The 26,407-nt window shown below is 44.4% G+C and overlaps 1 protein-coding gene across 1 annotated transcript; it reads left to right on the forward strand.

Annotated features, from left to right (window-relative positions):
* Window positions 1-12,490: 12,490 nt before the first annotated feature.
* FIGLA (folliculogenesis specific bHLH transcription factor) lies at window positions 12,491-26,232 on the forward strand. Its single transcript, XM_003922644.2, has 5 exons — window positions 12,491-12,738; window positions 15,960-16,112; window positions 17,766-17,990; window positions 25,876-25,910; window positions 26,160-26,232. Exons 1-5 carry the CDS (start codon window positions 12,508-12,510, stop codon window positions 26,173-26,175), a joined length of 660 nt encoding a protein of 219 aa, XP_003922693.1. The 5' UTR covers window positions 12,491-12,507; the 3' UTR covers window positions 26,176-26,232.
* The last annotated feature ends 175 nt before the right edge of the window (window positions 26,233-26,407 follow it).

Raw genomic sequence — 26,407 nt, forward strand, 5'->3', positions numbered from 1 at the left:
GAAAAATACATGAGAACTAAATCAGTTTTTACTGCCATACACAATTTACTGGAGTGAGGAACTGCTCATGGGAGATGATTAGCATCACATAGTGTTTTAAGTGGATATTGAAACACTTGAGCTCACTGTGGTAGCAACAGGAGGTGGCTACAAAATTATTACAATATTACAGTATGTACCACAGCTAATTGTATGCAGTTTTAATTTAATATTGCATGTTTAAGTTTGTTTTCATTTCTCTTAACTGCAAATGGCACCATGTATGGTCTGTGTTTGTGTGCCTACATTTTGATAAATGTTAATTTCTTATAATAGATTTGTATATATTTTATGTTAGTAAATGATGAAATAGATTTAGTATCTACCTATATTTTATGCATTTATAACAGACCTAATTTTTTTCTTATTTAAAAAAAAAATTCCTGCTAGGCATGGTGGCTCATGCCTGTAATCCCAGCACCTTGGGAGGCCAAGGCAGGTAGATTACCTGAGGTCAGGAGTTCGAGACCAGTCTGGCCAACAAGTGAAACCCCATCTCTACTAATAATAGAAAAATTAGCCAGGCTTGGTGGCAGGTGCCTGTAGTCCTAGCTAATTGGGAGGCAGAGGCAGGAAAATTGCTTGAACCTGAGAGGTGGAAGTTGCAGTGAGCCAAGATCATGCCACTGAACTCCAGCCTGGGTGACAGAGTGAGATTTTTGTCTCAAAAAATAAAATAAAATAAAAAGTAAAATAAAAAATATTTCTAGGCAGCCAGGCTTGGTGGCTCACTTCTGTAATCCCAGCACTTTGGGAGGCTGAGGCAGGCAGATCACTTCAGGACAGGAGTTTGAAACCAGCCTGACCAATATGGCAAAATCTTGCCTCTACTAATTAAAAAAATAGCCAGGGGTGGTGGCGTATGCCCATAATCCCAGCTACTTGAGAGGCTAAGGCACGAGAGTTGTTTGAACTCGGAAGGGCAGAGGGCGCAGTGGGCCAAGATCACGCCACTGCACACTCCAGCCTGGGCAACAGAGCGAGACTCCGTCTCAAAAGAAAAAAAAAATTATAGGCTACGTGGTTCATCTGCAAGTTTTTGTATATTGTGGCAAATTTCCAAAAAGTTTTTCAAAATATTTATTGAAAAAAATCTACATGTAAGTGGGCCATGCTGTTCATACTTACGTTGCTCGTGGGTCAACTGTACATTAAATGCTTGTACGTATATTTTCTTTTCTTTGTATGTTTTCCTACTCTTCATTTAGGGTTTCCTAGCTTTGTTTCATCAGGAGGCAGTATTAAATAATGTGGCCCACTTTTTTGGAATTTCCTGAGATTCTCTTTATAAATATTCCATAGATGTATTTATTAGATTAAGCTTATGATTTTCATTATGCAAACATTTTACATTCTCACTTATGTTTTGTCTACTCAATCTATCAATTTCTCTGAGAGGATTTTTAAAAACTCTCACTGTGTTTATTATTTTGTCATATTTTCCTTTTATTTCTAAGAGACTTTATATATATATTTCAGTTAGTTTGTTTAATGTCTAAAGATTCATAACTAGTTCTCCTACCACCCACACTTTTTTTTGAGACGAGGTCTTGCTCTTTCAACCAGGCTGGAGTGCAGTGGTAAGATCTTGACTTACTGCAGCCTTGACCTCTCAGGTTAGGTGATCCTCCCATCTCAGCCTCCCAAGTTGCTGGGACCACAGGCACATGCCACCACACCTGGCTAATTTTATTTAACTTTTGTAGAGACAAGGTCTCGCCATGTTGCCCAGGCTGGTCTCGAACTCCTGGGCTCAAGCAATCCTCTTGCCTTGGCCTCCCAAAGTGCTGGGATTATAGGCATGAGTCACTGTACCTCACCCAAGATACATGAACTTTTTTTTGTTTTTTTCTGAGGTGGAGTCTTGTTCTGTTGCCCAGGCTGGAATGCAGTGGTACAATCTCGGCTCACTGCAACCTCCACCTCCTGGGCTCAAATGATTCTTCTGCCTCAGCCACCCAGGTAGCTGGAATTACAGGCATGCACCACCATGCCTGGTGTTTGTATCTTTAGTAGAGACAAAGTTTCACCATGTCGGCCAGGCTGGTCTCGAACTCCTGACCTCAAGTGATCTGCCTGCCTCAGCCTCCCAAAGTGCTGGGATTACAGGCCCAGCCACCAAGATCCATTAACTATGAAATCTACTTCAGGAATTTTACTTTATATCAATAATTATTCTTCAAGGAATGTTCATTGCACCTCTGCTTTGTACCAAGCACTCTTCTAGATTGAGGGATTCAATAGTGACCCAAATAGATAAAAATCCCAGCCCTTAAGAGGCTAGCATTCTACTAGGGAGCCGGGGAAGTTAGCACATTCAGCCCCTTCTCGCACCCTGGGAAGGAGTCCTGTGGAGAGGTGATGGTGTGGAGTAGCAAGGCGCTGTTCATCATCAATCCAGCCAACCTCGCTCTGCAGCCTAAACGTAACAAAGAAGTGGCTGGACTGGGGCAGGTAAACAGGAAGGACTCCCTCCTGCCAACTCCCCAGGGTCAATTCTCATGTCCCTGCTGGCCCCTTCTCTTCTTCAGGGGAGGTTCTGAAAGCTGCAATTTCCTCAAGAGAAAGGCAGAGGAATGAAGTTCTCCATAGACTGACTGAACCATCTGGGGAGACAGAGTGCAGTCGTTGGTTGACCTGTGGGGAAGTGGCCGGCTTGTCTCCCTGGAGGCCCTGCCCACTCTGCCTTCACTGTAAGAACTCTGTACAGCTGCCACTCTCTGTGACCTTGGGTTGCTTTGGTGGCGCTAGCAGGCTGTGACAGACAACTGCCACTACACAGGTGCCCACAGCCTTCTCTCCCAGAGATTTTTAGTCTTTCTGGACATGAGGCTCACCATGGAGGCTGGGGTCCCACTCATTGTGATTTAGGGGACAGCCTGACTCTAGCATAAGAAGGAGAAGCCATAGAGATTACAGGTGTCACGAAATGACTCTCAGACCTGGTTTTCCAGGGGTAGGGAGCAGTTTCTCACATTCTGGAGGAAGATGTAACAGCATTTTGAGGATGAGGGATGTTACTGGTTTAGAGGAACATCTACACATGCTTAGTCAGCAGTTTTGAGTGTCTATCAACAAATGCCCAGCCCTTTTCATGTGCTAGATACATACAGCATTCACTGCCCTGACACATGAATTTGGGCTTGGTCCCAACCTTTCCTATGCGCTTCCACCGTGCCTCTCAGAAGGACCCTATCTTTTGTGTATTGCTCTCACTTATAAGAGCCAGTTACAAATCATTCACCTTGCCAGCCAACAATTTCTGCTGCAGCTTAGGCAACCAACCCCAAGGACCCCCAGCCCCAGTGAGAGGCCCAAGCCCCAGTGAGAATCATGAAAGAGTAAGGATGCCTTGGCTGCTCTTGGGAGGTGTGAGGATTCGTGTGCTTTAGGATAGCCAGAGGGTCCATGCCATCTGGCTTCTTCCTGCATGACAGGGCCCCAAGCAGCAGGCTGTTCATAGTGCAACCCTGCCTCACTCCCCAAAGCAGCTGCACCCTACTGCCTCTTGAATCTTCCCAAAGCCCTGCTTTTGTTGAATCTTTGCCTTCTTAGACCTGACAAGCATTTTCTACTCTCTGTCACATAGGTCCCAGGGATGGGATCCCAGGTCCTCTTTAGGGTGACTCTAACAAGCCTTTCATCACATTTCTGCCATGGGGTCACTGGAATTAAGCCAAGCCCCTTAGTGTATCCTCAACCAGCTCTGATTGTAGCTTCTGCACTGGTGCTCAGACCACCCCTTAGCCTGGATCACTTAGGATTTGTCTGTACAATAACCACATTTCTGGACTTTCTATCTGGTTTGTAAATCATACTACCATTCACTAACAACATGGTGGGGGTTACCGGAGGCAGGAGAGCTTAGTGGTTTTAGACAGGCTCTGTGGCCAGTCTGAGTCCAATTCCGTTTTCACCCTTTTCTAGCTGGGAAAGCTGGTTCATTGACTTTCATGTTTCAGTTTCCTCTTCTGTGAAATGGAAGTAACTACAGTACATCCTTCGTGGGGGTGCTGTGAGAATTAGGAAAGTCAATGCATAGGATGAGTTTAGGATAGTGCATGGGACATGGATCTCACTGGGCAAGCATTAGTGGTGATTGTTTTGCTGATGGCCTACTTGACTCCTCACTTCACCTCTGAGGAAGGCTCTATTAGAACCCGCACTTTACGGATGGGGAGATGAAGCCTAGGAAGTTTAGATGGTGATGTGGCTTGGCTCTGTGTCCCCACCCAAATCTCATCTTTAATTGTATTCCCGTAATTCCCACCTGTTGTGGGAGGGACCTGGTGGGAGATAATTCAAATCATATTGTTCTCTTGGTAGTGAATGAGTCTCATGAGATTTGATGGTTTTATCAAAGTTTCCACTTTTGCATCTCCTCATTTTCTCTTGCCACCACCATGTAAGAAGTGCCTCTCATCTCCTGCCATGATTCTGAGGCCTCCCCAGCCATGTGAAACTGTAAATTCAATTAAACCTCTTTTTCTTCCCAGTTTTGGGTACGTCTTTATCAGCATCATGAAAATGGACTAATACAGTAAATTGGTACCAGGAGTGGAGTATTGTTGAAAAGATACTTGAAAATGTGGAAACAACTTTGGAACTTGCCAATAGGCAGAAGTTGGAACAGCTCTGAGGTCTCAGAAGAAGACAGGAAAATGAGGGAAAGTGTCCAACTTCCTAGAGACTTGTTGAATGGCTTTGTCAAAAATACTGTTAATGATATGGACAATGAAATCCAGGCTAAGATGGTCTCAGACGGAGATAAGGAACTTTCTGGGAACTGGAGCAAAGGTGACTCTTGTTATGTTTTAGCAAAGAGACTAGTGTTACTTTGCCCTTGACCTAGAGATTTGTGGAACTTTGAACTTGAGAGAGATGATTTAGGATATCTGGTGGAATACATTTCTAAGCAGCAAAGCATTCAAGAGGTGACTTTGGTGCTGTTAAAGCCATTCAGTTTTGAAAGGAAAGCAGAGCATAAAAGTTAGAAAAATTTGCAGCCTGACAATGCAATAGAAAAGAAAATCTCCGTAGACTGACCAGAAGTGTCTGGGGAGACAGAGTGCAGTCGTTGATTGACCTGCGGGGAAGTGGCTGGCTTGTCTCCCTGGAGGGTCTGCCTGTCCTGCCTCCACTGTAGGAACTCTGTACAGTTGCTGCTCTCTGTGACCTTGGGTTGCTTTGGTGGCACTAGCAGGCTATGACAGACAATTCCCACCACAGAGGGGAACTCAAGCCAGCTGCAGATATTTGCATAAGTAACAAGGAGTCAAATGTTAATCCCCAAGACAATGGGGAAAATGTCTCTAGGGCACATCACAGACCATTGTAGCAGCCTCTTCCATTACAGACCCAGAGGTCTAGGAAGAAAAACGGTTTTGTGGGCAGGGCCCAGGGTACTCAGTGCTGTGTGCAGCCTAGGGACTTTGTCCCCTGCATCCCAGCTGTTTCAGCCATAGCTGAAAGGGGCCAACATGCAGTTTGGGCAATGGCTTCAGAGTGTGCAAGCCCCAAGCCTTGGCATTTTCCATGTGGAGTTGGGCCTGCAGGTGCACAGAAGTCAGGAATTGGAGGTTTGGGAACCTCCACCTAGATTTCAGAATATGTATGGAAACTCCTGGATGTCCAGGCAGCAGTTTGCTGCAGAGGTGGGGCCCTCATGGAGAACATCTCCTAGGGCAGTTCTGAGGGGAAATGTGGGGTCTTCAACCCCACACAGAGTCCCTACTGGGGTACCACCATCCTCCAGACCCCACAGAAGAGCGCCACCATCCTCCAGACCCCAGAAAATCAGATCCATCTATACCTTGCACTGTGTACCTGGAAAAGCCACAGATACTCAATGCCAGCTCATGAAAGCAGCCAGGAGGGAGGCTGTACCCCGCAAAGCCATGGGGTGGAGCTGCCCAAAATTATAGGAACCCACTTCTTGCATCAGCATGATCTAGATGTGAGAACTGGAGTCAAAGGAGATCATTTTGGAGCTTTAAAATTTGACTGCCCTGCTGGATTTTGGACTTGCATGAGCCCTATAACCCCTTTGTTTTGGCCAATTTCTCCCATTTGAAATGGCTGTATTTACTGAATACCTGTACCCCATTGTATCTAGGAAATAACTAGCTTGCTTTTGATTTTACAGGCTCATAGGTGGAAGGGACTAGCCTTGTCTCAAATGAGACTTTGAACGGGACTTTTAGGTTAATGCTGAAATGTATTGTGACTTTGGGGGACTATTGGGAAGGCATGATTGGTTTTGAAATGTGAGGACATGAGATTTGAAGGGGGCAGGGATGGAATGATGTGGTTTGTCTGTATCCCCACACAAATATCATCATGAATTGTACTCCCATTATTCTCACTTGTTGTGGAAGAGACCCGGAGGGAGAGAATCACGAGGGCGGTTTTCAAACTGTTCTTGTGGTAGTGAATAAGTCTCATGAGATCTGATGGTTTTATCAGGGGTTTCCGCTTTTGCATTTCCTCATTTCTCTTGCTACCACCATGTAAGAAGTGCCTTTGGTTTCCCACCATGATTATGAGGCCTCCTCAACCTTGTGGAATGGTAGGTCCAATTAAACCTCTTTTTTCTTCCCAGACTCAGTTACATCTTTATCAGCAGTGTGAAAATGGACTAATACAGATGACTTGCCGAAAGGTCATACAAACACCCTGCTCCAGAAGCTCCCCCTTGATGGCTATGGCCCTCTGCCTGTAACCCCCAATGAAGCATTCTCTGCTTTATTGTCTCAGTTCTTCTGCAAGGCCACTGCAGCTCACATGGCTCTAAGTTTCTGAGAACCCTTCACAAGGCTGCGGGTCTCTCTCTGTGTCTCCTCAAGGTTCTGATGCCCAGCAGCACCAACAAGAAGCTCCTGAGCTAAGGAGCTCTGGGAAGAGAAGTTCTTTGGCCAGTGTCCTGGAGACAAAGCCCAAAGGCAGAGTCTCTGTGTCTGTTCCTTTTTTCTGTTATCTGTCCTCTCTCTGAGAGGCACTTCTGACCCTCTTTTAACTCTGCCGGTAGTGTAGCTAAGACACTAATCCCAGCTCATGTTTGGTGGGGGGTGGAGGAAGAGAAGGTCCCCAAGGGAAGTGAAATATTCCACATAGCAAGCAGGCAGAGCCTGTGTGCCAAAACCTGGGTGGCTGGAAATGTGAGGCTGCACTGAGTGATCTTGGGTTGGAGGCCACTCAGACTTGGAGGAAATAGAGCTGCAGTGAATGTTACAAAGCTGAGTTCTAGACTTGGCTCTGCTACTGACCGGCGGTGTGAGCCAGTCATTAAACTCTATCGATTTTCCATCTGTACAATGGGAGGAAAGTCTAATGCCCAGGATATGGTGGGATGAAATAATAATACTGTGTCAAAAATAATATGTCATCATGATAATGTGAATTTATGTGGATATGAACAACAGGAAATTGCCAAATTGATTTGTATGGGAATTCTGGGTAACATAGACTTGACTATAGTCTTTGATCCTTTTTAAATATGCATTCTTGGTCTTCCTTTACTAAAGCTGCTGTTTAGCAGCTCTTTCATGTCTTGCCTGAGCTAAGGGGAGAAAGGGAGCATGTGTGAACCACAGTATGGGCACTGTGATGAGGGTTGTTGAGTGCCCAGGAAGGCAGACCCAGGAAGGGAGAGTTCCTCTCAGCTGTGCCCTGGGTAACTAACAGGGAAAGACTGATGAGGTGGACCAGCTGGAGATGGAGCAAAGGCAATTTCTCTGTGTCTCGTAGGGGAAGATAATGTGGATTGGCTGCCTCCACCTCATGCCTTTTGGCACTGCAGAACTTTCCTTTTTCAGAATTTGGACCCAGGGTTCTGAATGCCAATTAACATGATTTAATTAGAAACCATTGTAGGACATGGAGAGGGTGGAATTCAGGCAGAGCTCATCTTCCTGTCCTTTTGTCTATTTTCCGTGGAAAGCAAGGAGAGGGGGCCGGGTATTTCTCCACCACCATGTCCCAGGCCCCTTTCCCTCATTTGTGGGGTTGAATGGCAGTTGCAGCGGTGTGTTCTCAAACTCAGAGCTCCTCCTGCCTCTCCAGCCCTCCGGTGTTGTGTAAGCCTCAGGATCCTGAGTGGAATCTCTTGCCATCTGCTTGGAATAGTTAGAAGAGCTTCGGAGCCTACACTGAGCCTTGCTGGGGGGAACGGCCTGAGGCATTTGCTGCTGCAAGACAGGCTCCCTGCAGAGACCTCTAAGGGCACAGCTCAGGAATGACACCCCACTTACCTTCTCTCTCTCAATCCCTTCTGGAAAGGGTGTGGTGGAGTGATGAGGCACCTGGGATGGGAGTTCCTGAGGGGAAGGAATGGCTTGTTAAAGAGGTACTGCTTAAAAAAAAAAACAAAACAGCCTTGAAACCCTGGATTTTTTTCACTCTGTTCAACATGATTACCTCTTTCTGGCTTTAGGAATATCATTCATAGGCCCCTTTGCACAAGTACAACAGGGTAGACTTGTGAAAGCCTAAGGGAAAAACAAACAAAAATTCCCTTCTCCCTCCACCCAGTGTCAGAAAAATTCAAATTCTTCAAATCCAGGGGTCCAAACTGAGATTCTGCTTTCCTGGCCTCTGCTGGAAGCCTCGGTCCAGATTGTGACTCCTGATCACTGCTAAGGTTCCCCCTCTTTCCTTCCTGTCCCTGCCCTCCCCTTCCAGGGCAGGATTCGGGTTATTTGTCCCCAAATAGAGAGAGCAGTCTTGACCTTTCCCATAGGCATGGAGGGAAACAGCGTATCTAGCAAAAGAAGTGACAATAATGGTGACATTTGTTAGCACTCAACATGTCCCAGCATTAAGTCATCATCTCAGCCACCCTTATGTCATCATGTCACTCAGCCTTATGCCATCAGGCAAAGGTGAAGAGTTCCTTCTTATGCATGCCTTCTAACTCCCCCTAAGTGAAAAAGTAGCTTTCTTAATTTTAAATGAGGAAATTTAAAGCCAGTATTAGAGGTGCTTTCTTTTAACATGGCATTTGACCAAGAATCTTCTCTTTTCCCTCCAAAATACCTAATAACACACAGAAAAAGGCAAAACTGACAGCAGCAGCAGAGACCAAGGCAGGTAGCAACTCATTTGCCACAGACATTTTACTGACTACCTGTAATAGTCATGCAACTGAAATCAGAAGCATGATTTGAAGCAAGCACGAGTCTTGCTTTTTGAAACAGAACAACTCTAGATAAGAAATTGGTAAAAGTTCCTTTAGCCTTACACTGCTTTTTGCATTGTTGACTCAGAGACCGAGCATCTGTATCAACCAGCAAACTAGACAGGGATTCCCTTTCTTCAAGGGCATTGGGTTTTGAGATACCTATATGTCCTCATCCTTACTCCAAGGTTGGACTCCATCCAGCTGGCATTGTACTGGGCTACAAGGTATTAGAACTCAGAAAACAAAAAAGCAGTAAAGAAAAGATGTCATTAGTTGCATCCCAAGAGATCTGGTCCCACAAAGAGAGAGCACTAAGCAGGAATAGCAAACACAAGGAGAGCAATGCATTCTGGAACCTAAAGATGCTCACATACTTTAGTCAGTCTGGAAAGGAAAACTCCCTACTAGACCCATAGAGCGGTGAAGGATGAATGCAACTGAGCCAGAACTGTGTCTACCACCAGCATCTAAGGGGATACTTATCTTCCAATTTTCCATGGCAGAGAGATCTTCCTCCTACTTCCTTTCTTTCTCTCTCTCTTTTTTTTTTTTTTGCGACAGAGTTTTGCTCTTGTTGCCCAGGCTGGAGTGCAGTTGTGTGATCTTGGCTCACTGCAACCTCCGCCTCCCGGGTTCAAGCAATTCTCCTGCCTCAGCCTCCCCAGTAGCTGGAATTACAGGCATGTGCCACCACGCCCAGCTAATTTTGTATTTTTAGTAAAAACAGGATTTCTCCATGTTGGTCAGGCTGGTCTCAAACTCCCGACCTCAGGTGATATGTCCACCTCAGCTTCCCAAAGTGCTGATTACAGGCATGAGCTGAGATCTTCCTACTTTCTATGGAATCTTAGGTAAGCTTTTTCATTCATCTATTCATTTATTCATGAATATATATTATAGAGTCAAGTAGTTGTGGCAAAACATGAAAGTTTTACCCAAATAAGTAGGTTCTTGTTTTACCCAGGTCAAAGTAGCTTTTTTACTTCATTCCAAGCATCATTCATTCATTTGCTTTCTCACTCATTCAGCAAATGTTTGTTGGATGTCTATTATGTGCCAAGCCAGTATTCCATAGGTGCTGGAGATACTGTGGCCAATGATCCTCCTTCAAGGAGCCGAAATAAGTGATCTCACAGGGGCTTTCTAGGTACTACTGGAGCACAGAGGAAGGGCACTGGGACAGACTCCTATTGTCAACCAAAAGTGTTCTCCCCATTGAACAGAATTGTAGCCAGGCACAAGACTGCCCAGTCAGACTACATTCCCATCCTTTCTTGCATCTGTGTGTAGCCATGTGTAAATCCCTGCCAATGGAATGTGAGTTGAATCCTATGTGCCACCTCTGGTCAGGCCTTATGATCTCTTCCATGCCCTTCTCCTCCTCCCTTGCCTGGAACTCAGACCTGGTGGTGACCCAGCCTCAGCCGTACCAATGATAATGCCCTAAAGGAGTTGGCTCTAGGGGATGGAGAACAATTATTTGGAAGGAACCTACACCTTTCATACTGTTAGAGGATAGAGAAACTTTTTGTTCAATAGGCCACTGTATAATTGGGTGTATGACAAGGTAGCAGCATTAAACCACTCTCAGGTGTAACACTTTAGCTTACATCAGTTCACCTGATTACTTTCCCTGAGAACAATGACATAATGTATTAATCTAACAGACCAGAGGCCAGAGAGTTAAGAGTTGGAGTTTATAAAAGAACACAGGTATGAAGGAATCAAATCTGGTATGCTAACACTGGGTTCCTAATGTACACCACCTTGTTCACTGCAGGGTTTGGCAATAAAATAGAATAATATCAATGATGTTCTTTATGCTTTCAAGGAAAGTTAAGTAAATGGGTAAGCTCTATCTTAAGCTTTGTTCCCCCACATTTGGCCCTTGTTGCCTTCCATCTGCCTGCCAGCAGACGACACCAAATTGTTGAGACAGCTGGTGGTACTTGAATGGGGTCCATAGATTGGATAGTGGCACAGTATCAATGCTTACTTTCTAGTTTGAGTGGTGTGTTGTGGTTGTGTGGAAGAGTGGTCTTGTTTAGGGGGAATACCCACTGGAGTATTTAGAGGTGATGGGACAGCATGTCTGCAACTTTAAAACTTAAAAAAGAAAATAGATCAGTGGATGCAGTTAGAGGTCATTATCGTAAGGGAACTAACACAGGAATAGAAAACCAAACATTGCATGTCCTCACTTCATAAGTGGGAGCTAAACACTGAATACACAGGGACGCAAATACAGGAACAATAGACACTGGGGTCTGCATGAGGGGGAGGTGAGAGGGGGGCAGGGGTTGGAAGGATACCTATTGGGTACTATGATCACTACATAGGCGACGGGATCATTTGTACACCATTCCTTGGGACACACAATTTACCCACATAACAAACAAACAAAATGTATTTCTACCCTTGGAAGGATTTTACAGAGGGCTTCTAGAAACATGTCTAATTTCCAGTTGCAAGGCAGAGTGTTCCAGTTATATTGATAACCTCCAGAGAAACTCTCGTGAGTAATCTAGTCAAAACAGAAGCTGTAGCTAGTTACAGAATTTCTAGAGTACTCTGCTGTTAAACAAGTTTGGGATCGCTATTTTCCAGTACATTTTCTGAAGTAACAACTGTGTTTGGCTGTGTTGACAATAAAGGTCTGTGTGGGAAAGGGGAAAAATGAATAAAACAATGTATACCCCCGCCCGCAAAAAAAAAAAAAAAAAAAGAAAGAAAGAAAGAAAGAAAGAAAGAAAAAAAAAAGAAAAAAAGGAAAAGAATAGTTCAAATAGAACAGAAAAAGAATAATAAAAAAGAATATTCACAGCGAGAAAGAGGGCGATGGAGCAAACGTGAAAGGTTGGTAAGTAGTGTGGCGACAGGAGCTCTTTGAAACTTTTCTTGCCATGTTCCCTGCAACTTTTCAAAATGAATTTTTAAAAAAGTTTTGTGGATATCCATTACATTCTTTTGTACACACATATTCAGAAGCTCAGGCCCCAACCCGGACTGATGAAACGGGAATTTGGGGGGCTGGAACCCTGGCATGTGGATCGGGAAAAGCATCACCACCACTCCCCGGGCGGTTCCGGTGTGCCAGCGCTCCTGATTCGCACCTGTGCCGCTGGTTCGACGCCACGCCTGGACGCAGCCTCCAGAGAGCTGGCGGGGATTGGAATAAACGGACGGGGAATGGGCGCAGGTGGTCCGGCTCCCGCCCCCGCCCCCGCCCGGGCCTCGTGCGGCCCCAGGTGCGCGCGTGAAAGCCCGGCCTCCGCAGCCTCTGCCCCGCCATGGACCCGGCGCCCGGCACCCTGGATCTCCGCGCCGCGACGCCCGCGCTCCTGGGCGTCCCGCAGGCGGAGGTGCTGGAGGACGTGCTGCGGGAGGAGTTCGGGCCGCTGCCCCAGCTGGCCGCCATCTGCAGGCTCAAACGGCTGCCCTCGGGCGGCTACTCTTCCACCGAAGACCTCCAGTTGGTGCTGGAGCGGCGGCGCGTGGCCAACGCTAAGGAGCGCGAGCGGGTGAGGGGTCCCCGGGGTCGACGCCCGCCCACCACGTCCCCGCGTCACCGCCAAACACCTGGTCAACACCGGGGCCCTCGCGAGGCGACTCGCAGCTCCCGGGGCCTCCCGCGCCCCCGGAGGGTCGGCAGAACGGCAGTGGCCTCCTTCCTCGGCTGCTCGCTGGCGGCCGCTGCGGTGGCCGCCTCACCCGCTGACCCTCAGGGATTTGTGCAGGACCCGGGTCCGGGAGGGGACAGAAGAGGGGCTCTGACAATTTCCAAAATGCCTCCCTGGGCGGGAGCTTTACAAGCTTCCCGCGCGGGAGGGGCGCTTTCACCTCACACCGCGGGCGCGGGTGGGCGCCTGGGGCGCGCGGGGATCCCCTTCGCTCCTTTTTCTTGCCTTCTGCATCTCAGCCTCGAAGCCGACACGAGGGTGGGGAGAAAGTGCGGCCTGACGGAGGTGACTATTCTTTAAAGTCACAGAACACGACGTCCCAGCGTGCACCCAGGAGTCCCACTCAACTGTCCATATAAAATGACTGTTCCGGCCGGGCCGCGGCGACTCGCAAACGGGAAGGGTCCCTGTGGGCCGTGGTTGGAGCGGCACCTGCTGGTAGATTTTACTATCGCTAACGAAACTCAGCCCCGAGCTTGGGAGACGTGGTCTGGGTTCCCAGCGTTCGCATTCTCCGGGTTTGGGTGCAGCAGAGGGAATCCAGGAGAGGGAAGGGTGGGGGTGGAAGAGGGAGCAGAGCGCGCAGTTAGGCCTGGAACTGGGGAGGAAGTTCCGCCGAGGGCTGTTCTAGGCACCCCAGGCCTTTTAGAAATGCCCCAGTGAAGCAAGCAGGAGCTTTGCAGGAAGAGGGCAAGAGAAGAAAGAACGACAGGAGAGTAGGAGACTTCTCTAAGTAGCTGGGACTATAGGCATGCACCACACCCGGCTACTTTTTGTATTTTTAGTAGAGATGGGGTTTCACCATGTTGGCCAGGCTGGTCTTGAACTCCTGACTTCGTGTTCCGCCCGCCTCGGCCTCGCAAAGTGCTGGGATTACAGGTGTGAGCCACCGCGCCCGGTCTGTGATCTAATATTTTAAGTGGTCCTTCCCACCAGAAAGGAATTGTCTTCTCCAGAGAATCTGTCCTGGTTTTATCCACTAAAACACTAATAAGCTTTACTGTTCTTTATAATGATAAGGTTAACATACCTGGAAAAGACAGACATAACTGAAGAGGTTAAGAGATACAACACACATAGAACTACTGTGAACATTTTTGTGTATGTCCTCCCAGTCTTTTATCTAGTTGTGTGTATTCATATACATGTTGAGTGGAAGAAATTACAAAAATATATACTGAATGGCAATTTTGTAAAATTATGTAATTTTACAAAATTATATATAATATGTAAATGAATATAAATATGTACTGAATGATAATTTTGTAAAAATATATATTTAATGTAAATATAAATTTTACAAATTTATATATAATTAAGTCAATATGTAATTATATATAATTTTGTAAAATATTTTTATGTAGGGCCGGGCGCGGTGGCTCAAGCCTGTAATCCCAGCACTTTGGGAGGCCGAGGCGGGCGGATCACAAGGTCAAGAGATCGAGACCATCCTGGTCAACATGGTGAAACCCCGTCTCTACTAAAAATACAAAAAATTAGCTGGGCATGGTGGTGCATGCCTGTAATCCCAGCTACTCAGGAGGCTGAGGCAGGAGAATTGCCTGAACCCAGGGGGCGGAGGTTGCGGTGAGCCGAGATCGGGCCACTGCACTCCAGCCTGGGTAACGAGCGAAACTCCGTCTCACCAAAAAAAAAAATATATATATATATATATATTTTTTTATATATAAAATTATATATATTTATATATAATTTTACAAAATTTTCATTCAGTACCTATTTTTGTAACTTTTTTCCACTTCACATTATCAAAAGCATTTTCTTATATTAAATATTCTTTCAAAGAACAGTTTTTGACTATATAGTCGGTCTAAAAATGGACCATAATGGATTCAGTCTCTTATTGTTAGGCATGTTTGCTGTTTGTAGCTTCTTACTGGTACCTAACTATTGGTGTAACTCTATGTGTGTGTCTGATAATTTCCTTGGAATAAAATGCTACAAGTGAAATTACTGGGACTTAGGACATATACAATCGAATGACTTTTGATACAAGTTGCCCAATTGCTTTCTAGTTAGGTTTACTCATTTTTATTCCCCCTTACGTGTCTAGGACTGTTCTATTTTTCATGCTATGCGTGATCCTGGGTATGATAAAAATGTTAACCTCTTTGATATATGAAAAATGGTATCTAATTTCTGTTTTAGTTTGTAGTTCTTTGACTATGAAAGTTAACTTTTTTTATATACTGACTGGTTGTTGTATTCTCCTGTCAATTGGCCAACTATGTCCTTTGTCTGGTTTGCTCCAGAGTAGGATATGCTCAATGTTTATTGGCTTTGTGGTATAGTGGAAGCCAGCTCTCCCAGGGCTTATGTCTCCCAGGGGGATGACCATCAGAATTATAGGCCTTCAGAGACAGGAATTAGACTCTGGAGAATAGAGAAAAATATAAGGAGCCTTGGAAGTCTCATCAACTCTCTGGATTCTCTTTGCCTCTATATCATTAACTCAGTGGGGAAAGAGGTTGAAGGAGCTGATGGTTCAGAGCCTGAGTTGACAGGTGTTTGCACATTTGATTCATCAGCAGCAATACCACTTCTTGAGGATTTTCTATGTGCCAGGTTTGGGTGAGGTGTCTTATGTGTATATTATATCAATCACACCCCACAAAAAGCTCTAAGATATTTTCCACTCTGCAGATGAACAAACTGAGGCTTAGTGATGTGAAGTATCTCACACACTCTTGTAAATGATAGACCCGGATTTTAAATCTGGGTGTAGTTGACTCAGATTTCAGCCACTCACTCCTCTGCTGCCTCTGCATTCTAATACAGTAGGTATGCTCTCACAGGAAGAGGAGTGAGGTCGGCATGAACATGAACACACCTTGCAGCCCATCTGCCCATAGTGCCAAGTTTATGCCATTTTCTCTTCCTTTGTGATGAACTGCACTGCCAGTAGAGCAGTGACTCTGGGGCACGTGCCTGTTTAGATTTGCACCCAGGCAAGAAGGCTGTGGAAACAATCCCCTTCAGTAGTTTGGGGAGATGTCTCTATAAACTGGCTTCTCTGTGTCACTGTGCTTTTTGTTTTCTAGATAAAAAATCTCAACCGTGGTTTTGCCAAGTTGAAGGCGCTTGTGCCATTTCTTCCCCAAAGCAGGAAGCCCAGCAAAGTTGATATCCTTAAAGGTGCAACTGAATATATACAGGTTCTCAGTCATGTTTTGGAAGAAGCCGAAGACTTAGAGGTAAAGGTGTAAGATTTTAGAATGATGACAGCCACCATTTAGCAGGCCTTTTCTGTGTACCAGACACTGTGCCAAGTGATATGTGTATACTTTCCAGTTAATGTTTGTAACAATCCTCTGAGCTATTTTTCTGACCCTCATTTTACAGAGAAAGAAACAAAAATATAGTTAAGGGCCACACAGCTATGAAATGTCAGGACTGGGATTTGAACCCAGATCTATATGAGCTTTGGAGTTGAGTCCCTGACCAACTTTACTTGCCTCTGGTCACTGTCCAGGGCACCTGGCTCCTCCTGACTGTTGAATCTTTGATAGGATTTCTATAGTTGGACTTTAGGAGGAGGCTTTCCTAAAAGTACTTTGGTTGTTTCCCTATAGCAGAATGCTCACCAGACAGGACACAGGAAGGAAGAGGCATTTCTTTTCCCCAAGGTACCTCTCTTAGGAGAGACCCTGAGGCCAGCTGAAGAGCTCAGCAATGGTCTGGTGGCACCAGTCTCATGGGGTTTTGCAACTATCAGCAGGAAGTACACAAATGGCTCTGTAAATTGTGAAGCATCATTGTGCCACCACCATTATGAATGGGATAGCTCAGAAGTGTCCATCAGGTATTGTGAAGTGTGGGCTGGTTTTATGGTCTTGTTCCAGGGAGAGGCAAACACTGATGGGCTGAAAATGAATCAGTCATCTGGGGAGACAAAATAGGAAGAGAGAAAAGGCCTTTGAAGTGAGCCCTAAGCAACTCTGTTGGTAGGAGGAAGGAATCGTCATTAGAATGTGGTAAGAAGAGGAACACAATGGGGTCGTGAAGTTGAGGAGAGAAGCTTGGGAAACCAAAGGTGAGAGGCTGCAGAGAGGCTGAAGAAGGCCAGGTCTGGGAAAGGTGAAAGAGAAGGGGGCTGCGCATCAACTTGGAGGAGATTGAAGGTGCATTATTGGTAAATATCTGGAATCCACACAGATTCAGAGAAAGGCGGCAAACTTCAAGTCCATTTAACCTAGAAGTCCAAGAGTGGAAAGAAGAGTCCCCACCCCCACCATGCCTTGCCCCACCCAAAAAAAGGAAGAAAGAAAAGCTGTTAGATCAAGTGAAGGTCTTTCCTAAGTAGAAATTTGATGAGTTTAGGAACAGAAGGAAAGATACTAGAGAGAAAAGAAACAATTATCCTAGAAATTTGGGGCAGAAATAGCCAGGCATAGCATAGTACCTTTGAATGTTTTTTTTCTTCTCCGTTAGTCCTAGCCAGGTGACTGCTAGGAAGCTACATTCTGCAGTGGCAGGAGTGGATTATCCGACTGGCCAAACTGGATGCTTGGGTTGTGATACGGTCACAGTGTTTGAACATGTGCAGGTGGCTACCTTAGTTTTTCCTTGCGTGTTAATTGTGTAACAGAAGTGCTTTATTCATTGTAAAATATATGATCTATCCCATGCCATGATGTTTTTAAAGCAGTTGCCTATTGCATAACATTTTAAGATGATAGGAGATCAAAATACGGTCAATTGAATAATGCTTTTCTCTCCATAATAACTTAGGCATTGCCTTTGTCACTTAAATGGAACCTCATCAATAAACTTTGAAATATATTGATTTAAGTCATCAAAATCTTTCTGTCATATTATACCATTTGACAACTAAATATGGTTTCCAGAAACAAGACCCAGATGAGCACAGCTATAGTAGCAGCACTCCTGCACCACATATACCCTCCGCTAGAGAGCTATCAAGAAACATCATCCAAGGTATCGGCTGTGCTTTAAGCTTGAAGAATGAAGAGGAAGAGCCTTGGGCAGATGGTGGCAGTGGTGAGCTGGCACATTCTTGTTGCCAGAGAGTGTTGTCTACAACTGGAGTCATGTCCCCAACCAGAAGTCTGGTAAAATATTTCTTCTTAAATAGCCATGCAGATATGAAAAACCTTAAAATGTATACTTAGAGGTATGGGTCATTTTTCCATGCTAAAACATGATGAAAACAAGATAATTTTATGAAAGCCCCTGGGTGGGGCAGTGGGATTTACTAGTTTGGGAGATTATTTTGTTTCTAAATTAACTGGTAAGCAGCTCCTGGGAAGGGGAAATTCCTCCAGAACCACCCAATACAGACCTAAGTTTATCTTTTAAATAATCCTATTTAACGCACCAAAAGGTTTTCTGGACTCTATGGTTGCCAGAAAAAGTAAGTAGCTTGACATACGTAAAGATGCATGCATGGTGTTAGGTTTTTTTTGGTGGTGGCGGGGTGGAGGAGTGGGGTGGTGCTGGTTGTAAGGCAACATTTTAAGTGAAATAACAAAGGTGTTTATTGTCTCTTCTTACTTTGTCATCTAAAGGAACAGCTGGAAGTAGCAGTGTGCTTCTCTAAGTCCAAAAGTGGGACTTCTTGTTCTTGCTGTGGACTAGCAGACATACATGAGGCCCCCTGTTCTATCCTACCCTGCAACACAATTACTATTGAAATAAGAAAGATGGATAGGCATGTGATGCAAGCATGCTGTAACAAACATGTTGCATGGTGTGATATAAGGAACAGTGAGCGCTGTGGAGTCATGAATGGTAGTTGGAGGAAGGCAGTTTAGGGGAGCAGCTGAGAGAAGGCTCTGGAGACAGACTGCTGAGGTTTAAACCCTGGTTTTACCACTTGCTAACTGTGTAACCTTGTGTGAGCTACTGAACTCCTCTAATCCTCTGTTTCCCCATCTGAGGAATGGGTATAATAATTGTACTTAACCTTGTATATAAGATAACTAACTTCAAATGATATCATGTCAGCAAAGTATCTGGTATAGTACCTGTCATGTCACTTAGACAGATATCAAATTTTCTTGACTCACGAGCAGTCAACATTGATTGAGCAATAATAAGCTGCAGGCATCCCAGCTTTGACTGTAGCCAGTGTTTTGAGTTTTCTCACTTGGCTCTCACCAATGCTGTGCTCTGATTTGAGGTCCACCAGGCTTCCTGCTGGCTGGAGGGTGGGAAGAACCAGGGTTGGGGGCAGCCTTGGCTTCCCTTTCTGGTTTGATAAATGTGTTATAAGGATTCATTTGCGCATATGCTCAGTCTAGATTTTCATATTCTGACCACTTGACATGTAAGATTTCCCTGGCCAGTGAACCCATAGGGGACAGAATTCCTGTTGCTACTACATGAGCTGATGTGGAATGACTAGGAACAACAACAGCAACAAAAGAGTGGAGCCAGGCATGGTGGCTCACACCTTAATCCCAACACTTTGGGAGGCTGAGGCAGTGGGTCACCTGAGATTGGGAGTTTGAGACCAGCCTGGAAAATGTGGTGAAACCCCATTGCTACTAAAAATTGGGTGTGGTGGTGGGCATCTGTAGTCCCAGCTACTCAGAAGGCTGAGGCGGGAGAATCACTTGAACCTGGGAGGGGAGATTGCAGTGAGCTGAGAATATGCCACTGCACTCCAGCCTGGGTGACAGAGCGAGACACCGTCTCAAAAATAAAAATGAGTGAAGAAATGACCTGAGCTAGACCTGGAACCTGACTATCTAAGTTAATAAGAGTCATGCTTCTGCAAATGCTAGTATCAAGGTGAAAATCTTATTTGCACTGAATCCTCATTGATCCTTGTCCAGTAGGTATCATCACATTATTCTCATGATAAGCCACCCGGCTACACCTTCCTGCCAGCCCTGTTGGACCTGGGCTGGGACAGGAATCTCTGCAGTAGCAGAGCAGGCCTGTGCTTGGCAGTACTACTAGCAAGTACATACTGTGGGAGGTCCTTGTTTTGCAAGGATATTTGATCCTGGGCATAGGCCACGTAGAGTACACTAATTTAGAGTGGAATCTAATGTTTCCGAGTAAAAGAAATGTTCTGACTGGAAATTTTCTTCAAAAAAGGGAATAAAATACTTAATTTTTAGTCTTTTTAACCAAGTTTGTTGTTAATTGGAAGAGTGCTAATTTGTAGAATGAACCAAGGAGGTCTCCACATTTAAGATTTTTGTAGACAGTGCATGTCACTTCTGTCAAATGTGACTTCTGAGGCCTGATTGTAAAGAGGAACATTTTTTGCAGAGGCATTCTAATATTTCCTCAGTTTTGTCAAAGATTTTTCATCCTTCCACTTTCCAATCAAATCTTTTTTTTTTTTTTTTTTTGAGACAGAGTCTTGCCCTGTCGTCAGGCTGGAGTGCAGTGGCATGATCTCAGCTCATTGCAACCTCCACATCCCGAGTTCAAGCAATTCTCCTGCCTCAGCCTCCCGAGAAGCTGGGACTGCAGGTGCCCACCACCACGCTTGGCTAAATTTGTATTTTTAGTAGAGATAGGGTTTCACCATGTTGGCCAGGATGGTTCCGATCTCTTGACCTTATGATCTGCCCACCTTGGCCTCCCAAAGTGGTGGGATTACAGACGTGAGCCACTGTGCCTGGCCATTCATTTTTAAAGTTTAAAAAATTAGTCTGAAACAATAGTCAACATATAGAAGGGTTGCAGGTACATTACAAAGAACTTTTTTTCTGACCCATTTGAGGGTCAGTTGCCAACCTGTTGTTCTATCACCCCTACGGCTTCAGTGTGCATTTCTTACAAACGGGACATTCCCTTGCATAGCCACAATGCAACCACTAAGTCTGGTAATTAATGTTGTCGTATTACTGCCATACAATCCTCAGGTCCCATTCAAGTTTCACCAGTAGTCTCAATAACATCTCTGCGAGCAAATGCACCCAGCTGAGAATCATGAATTACATTTAGTTGCCATGGCTCCTTCAGTCTGGAAGAAGAGTTTCTTGGTGCTTCTGTGAGTTATAACCATGACATGTTTGGAGATTACAGGCTAGTTGTTTTATAGTGTGTGTCTTGATCTGCATCTGTCTGTTTCCTTTTGATTAGATTCAGATATGCATTGTTGGCAGGAATAGCAAAATTGATGCTGTTTTCTACACATTACATCCTATTACATGAGGGCAGATTTGATTTATTCTATTTCTAACGATATTCACTTTGATCACTTGCTTACAGTGGGACTGCCAAGCTTTTTCACTTTAAAGTTAGTCTTATTTTGTGAGGAGGTGTTTTGAAACTATGTAAATATCTCATTAATCATCAAACATTCTATATTTATCAAATTTGTAATTTGGAAATAATTATAGATTCACAGGAAGTTGCAAAAATAGTACAGAGAAGTGCTGTGCATCCTTAGCCCAATTTTCCCCAATGGTTGCATCTTCCATGACTATAGTATCATATCAAAACCAGGAAACTGACATTGGCGCCATGTATGCATAGTTGTATGTTGTTTTATCACATGTGTAGATTCATGGAATCACCTTTGCAATCCAGATGCAGAACTGTTCCATCACCACAAAGATCTTCGTGCTGCCCCTTTGTGGTCACACCTGTACTCTGCTCCTGCCACTCCATTCTTCCAAACCCCTGGACATCACTAATCTGTTCTCCACCTCTATAATTTATCTTGGGAATGCTATAAAAATGAAACCATACATTATGTGATTTTTAGAGATGACCTTTTTCCACTCAGATGATGCCCTTGAGATCATTCATGTTGTTATATTAATGGTCTTTTCCTCTGCTTTATGCTGAGTAATCTGTGGTGTGGATGTACCACAGTTTAGCTGTTCACTTAAATATTTTAGAACATTTTGGTTGTTTTTATATAGACATTTTTATATTAGTATGAGCTCATGATTTCAGTGGATTATTATATACTATAATTTTTTATTGCTCAAATTGTCCCCACTGTGGCCAGTGAAAACTCCTTAAGCTGGCAACCCTTCTGTTTGACATGTCATCATCATCATTTGATCATTTTCTTTCTGGAAGAAGATGTTCCAAGCTCATCTTGTACTTTTCTATTCCAGACCTGGAATCAGCTACGTATCTGAGGATGTCCCCTGTGTATAACCCATCTCCCATATCTGCTGCCATCCCCTTACCACATGGCTGTTCTCCTCACCCCCTTGAACTTTAACACTCATGGCAAGCTGTACCTCCATAAAAACCTCCTTCTTGGCTCTGACATTCCACACAAGTCCCTTGAAATGTGGATTCTTCCTCTCTCTGCTCTGGCTAAATCACCTGCACACATAAGTGCCTGGCCTACTCAGCTTGAGTTTCTCCACTCCATGCTGAACTGCCCCTTTCCATGGACTTCTTACCCAGCTTGGGCTCTGAGTCCCCAGGCCAGGCCTCCACCCATTCCACGGGGATGTCATTCCCACCCTGATTGGGTTCTACCACTTTTGCACTGTACCACCTCCCCTGTGTGAACATGCTCCTCATCTGTTGGGTCTCTGCTATCCTATGCTGGGCTGCCTCTATATGTGGTTGCCATCTCACCCCACTTGGGCTCTGATATCACCTCACTTTGGGTCACTATGGCTTCTTACTACCTAACTGTGACACAGCTAATGACATTAGTACTGAATTGCTTAGGAGAGAGAAGGGGAACTCACTTTTTCTTTGAACTATCTACTGTGCAGCTATCTTTCTGGCTAGTTTTCTCTTTGTGAACGTTTATCTCTGAGATCTTTAATTATACATGAGTTGAGCAATTATTCAATATCACATTTATTAACTTTATTAAAAGCTTGCATTTTAGGGCTCGGCACGGTGGCTCAAGCCTGTAATCCCAGCACTTTGGGAGGCCGAGGCGGGTGGATCACGAGGTCAAGAGATCGAGACCATCCTGGTCAACATAGTGAAACCCCGCCTCTACTAAAAATACAAAACATTAGCTGGGCATGGTGGCATGTGCCTGTAATCCCAGCTACTCAGGAGGCTGAGGCAGCAGAATTGCCCGAACCCAGGAGGCGGAGGTTGTGGTGAGCCGAGATCGCGCCATTGCACTCCAGCCTGGGTAACAAGAGCGGAACTCCGTCTCAAAAAAAAAAAAAAAAAGCTTGCATTTTACATTCAGGAACCAGGATGGGCCCAAGATAAAAAGGGTCCAAGGAAGTGATGCTCAGGCTGACCCTTATTTGACAAAAGGATCCTCGTAAAAATGTTCAACCCAGCTTTCCTGAAGGGATGACTCCATAGGGTTTCAGGATCCTGACCAGACTGGAGATCTAGTGGCAGTTAATATGGTTCATTGGACAGAAATGCTCATATGCAGGGAAGCTTAAGATTTGGGAGGCAGGCCCTTTCCAGCTTCAGTTTGCAGGAGTGGCACCCTTTTTCCTGCCCTTGATGAGGACCCAGGGAGTGAAATCCTGATGGTGACAGGGATGGGCATTTTGAGGGATTTGGAGATGGGGTCAGAGCAGACTGTGCAAGATCAGCAACATTCCTGGGAGGCAAAGTCCCGAATGAAGTACATGAGAATCTGCTGATGACAGGGATGGAGATTAACTTCTGGGGCCAGAGCAGTTTCACTCAGGGAATGAATTGGCAAGTATTCATGTGGATGGAGAGGGCCATGAGCCATGTGAAGCCACAGCATATGGTGTTGGTAGGAAGAAAAATTAATATCAAGGTCCAGGAGAGGCTTGTTTAAAATTGGAGCTTCGAAGTGTAAGTTTTTGCTATATTGGGGTTGGCATTGCTGGTTGGCAGGGTGTTCATTGTCTTGCCATTGTTTATTCCTTCTATTTGCCACCTGTGGTTATGGCTCAGGCATTTCATATCATATATGGCTCTAAATTTTGTTCAGGGTTGCCCGTGACACTGTAGAGACCATGTCTCTAGACAAAGACCACCCTCAATTTTGGAATGAGATGCCAAGAGTGCTGGAGTTTGAGGGCCTTTGGAAAGGGACATACGGAGGGACCTAAGTGTCTGCTGCAGGGGTCTGAGTATGCTGCCATCGTGTACTCCCAACTTTGGCATGTCACAGGAATATTCCTCGAAAGTGTTCGTGAGAGAAAGTCTGTGAATGGGTGACTCCTACCACCCCTATTACAAGTTGTGGTAATCTGTGAAATTAGCCACTGGGGACATTTCTTCCTATAGCAGTTTAAACTCTGAAATTGGATGGTCTGGCTAGTTGGGATGAATTCATTAGCACCTTGGGAGAGTCCCGAAGCCTCTTTCTTCTGTCTTCCATCTCACATTTCCCCCAGGTCATGGCTCTATGCAATTGTAGAAATTCTACCACAGTAAGTGATGGGTCTCACAGTCATCCGCCCCAGGGTTCACTGAGAGCCTATGGGGCATATTCTGATGAGGTTAGTCAGCCCAGTATTTTACAGAGTTGTTTCCCTTTTAATGGGGTGGGTGCTTTCTGGTTTGTCCCAGTTGTCCCCACTCCTTATTGGACCACGGTAGTATATCTCAGCTGGTAAGGTGTTGGGTTTTGCTCCCCGGACTAAGGGCACAGTAGCTCAGAGGAACGCTGCTCCAGTGACTGCATTTATAGCTCTGGGATTTTACTGTGCTCTCTAAACTTCGGGGACTTAGGGGCTAGTGCTGTGATAGTGCTTATGTTTGTGGTTCTCTGGGACTTGGAAAGGTGAGCTTTGCTTTTCAGACTATTGCAGGCACGAGGACTAAACTCTAAAGCTGAGTGAGCAAGGATTTCTATTTACCCACATCTTCTTCACCAAGCCTGGCTCAGTGGGTGGAGGAATGTACATTGGAAAATATGTCAAATTCTGCAGCCAAACCGCCAACAATTGAAGTGTGCCTGCCTTCTTAAAGACATTAAGCAGCAAACTGGGTTTCTATTCTTCAGACTACCCTCTTCTTGGACCTTAAACTCTTTGGCTTAGATGAGACCAACAGCCAATTTTTAATGAGATGTGACAACAAAGACACTTATAAACCTCAGCAAGTTTTCCTATTCTCATACGTAAATATTGCATTTCTGAAATTTTCCAGCTAACTCTTAAAAACAAACTAAAACAAATGTTCTAAAATGCACTAGACTGTAGACAGGATATAGTCATCCTCTAATCCTTCAAGTAAATATATATGAATTTGTCTCTTAAGTATAAAACATACTAAATATCTAAAAAATTAAAAATGTATTTAAAAAATAAAACTTCTAAAGCTAAGTCTGAACTATAAAAAGAAAACAAGCTTGATCACATGTATAATGGAAAGACTCCATCAAGATTAGAAAAAAAAAAGTTACTCATATTTTGTGTCAGAGACTGTTCCTGGCAGTGTATACATATCCCATTTAATTTTCACAACCACCCTGTGCTATACAAACAATTACATCTATTTTACATGTGAGGGAACTAAGGAACAGAAGTATCTTGCCCAATATCTGCAAGTCAATGAAGTGTTGGGGTTAGGAGGATGAGGTGATAGTGTCAAGTCCTTTTCAGCCACCTTCTTGAAATGTAAAGGAGGGTGGATTAGAAAATAGATAAATGTTTAAGGCTAAGTTAGAGCATTTGATTGCAGGGCTTTAACATCTGCAGTGATATACTTACTGGGTTTCAGTATCCAAAATGCCTGACCATGACTTGAACGCCTTTATTTTTCGGTCATGGGTTTGTTTTTTCTTCAAGTTGAGGACTTCAGAAAATTGAGCAGAGACAAAATGATCTTGCCATGCTACTAAAACCACTGATGGAAATACATTAAAATCCTTCCAGTTTCTTTTCCTTTGCAACAAATATAAAAAATTATCATTGGGTACATAACATTGTGTACCTGTTCTTGATTTTTCTATCACTGGCATGTTTACATGACCCATTAGGTGCGACAATTTTCTTATTATTGGCCATCATGTTCTCAGTTTTTGGTTCTCATAAACGTGACAAATAACTGATGTGTTAGCCCTTTCTGTATTTTGTATTATTTTTGCAGGATAGATTCCCAGAAGTAGAACTGCTGAGTCACAGGTAGGTCATTCTATAACCTGATGCATAGTGCCACTTTATAATGCCACCAACTGTATAAGAAGAGTGCTAATTCCATCATATTCTTAACATGAGCGCTATTAAAAGATGGAGTTTTAATGGTAATACATTGGTATCTTTAAATTTAAACATCTTTGATTACCAATGAAATTTTTTTGCATATTTCCGTATTCGTTTTGTAAACTTTTCTTATTATTAACTATTTATAATGGAATTTCTTCTCTGTTTCAGACTTCCACAAGTATGAAAAATGAAAAGGCCCAGGGTTACCTTCTAGAGACAAATAAATGCATTCTTGAAAGTTTTGGAATCTCTTTTTTAAAAAAGAAATTTTGCAAGAATTCAGAGTTTCACAATTAGCCTTTGAAATAGCCTTGCCTGTCTCAAGTTTACACCACTCTTTTTCTCCTTAATTTCATGTTTCCAAGAAATGGGCTTCAGGGGCTTCAGCCTTTGCTTCCAACTCATCATCATCTTCT

This window comes from Saimiri boliviensis, chromosome 1 (assembly GCF_048565385.1).
Source record: "Saimiri boliviensis isolate mSaiBol1 chromosome 1, mSaiBol1.pri, whole genome shotgun sequence".
NCBI classification, from domain to species: domain Eukaryota; kingdom Metazoa; phylum Chordata; class Mammalia; order Primates; family Cebidae; genus Saimiri; species Saimiri boliviensis.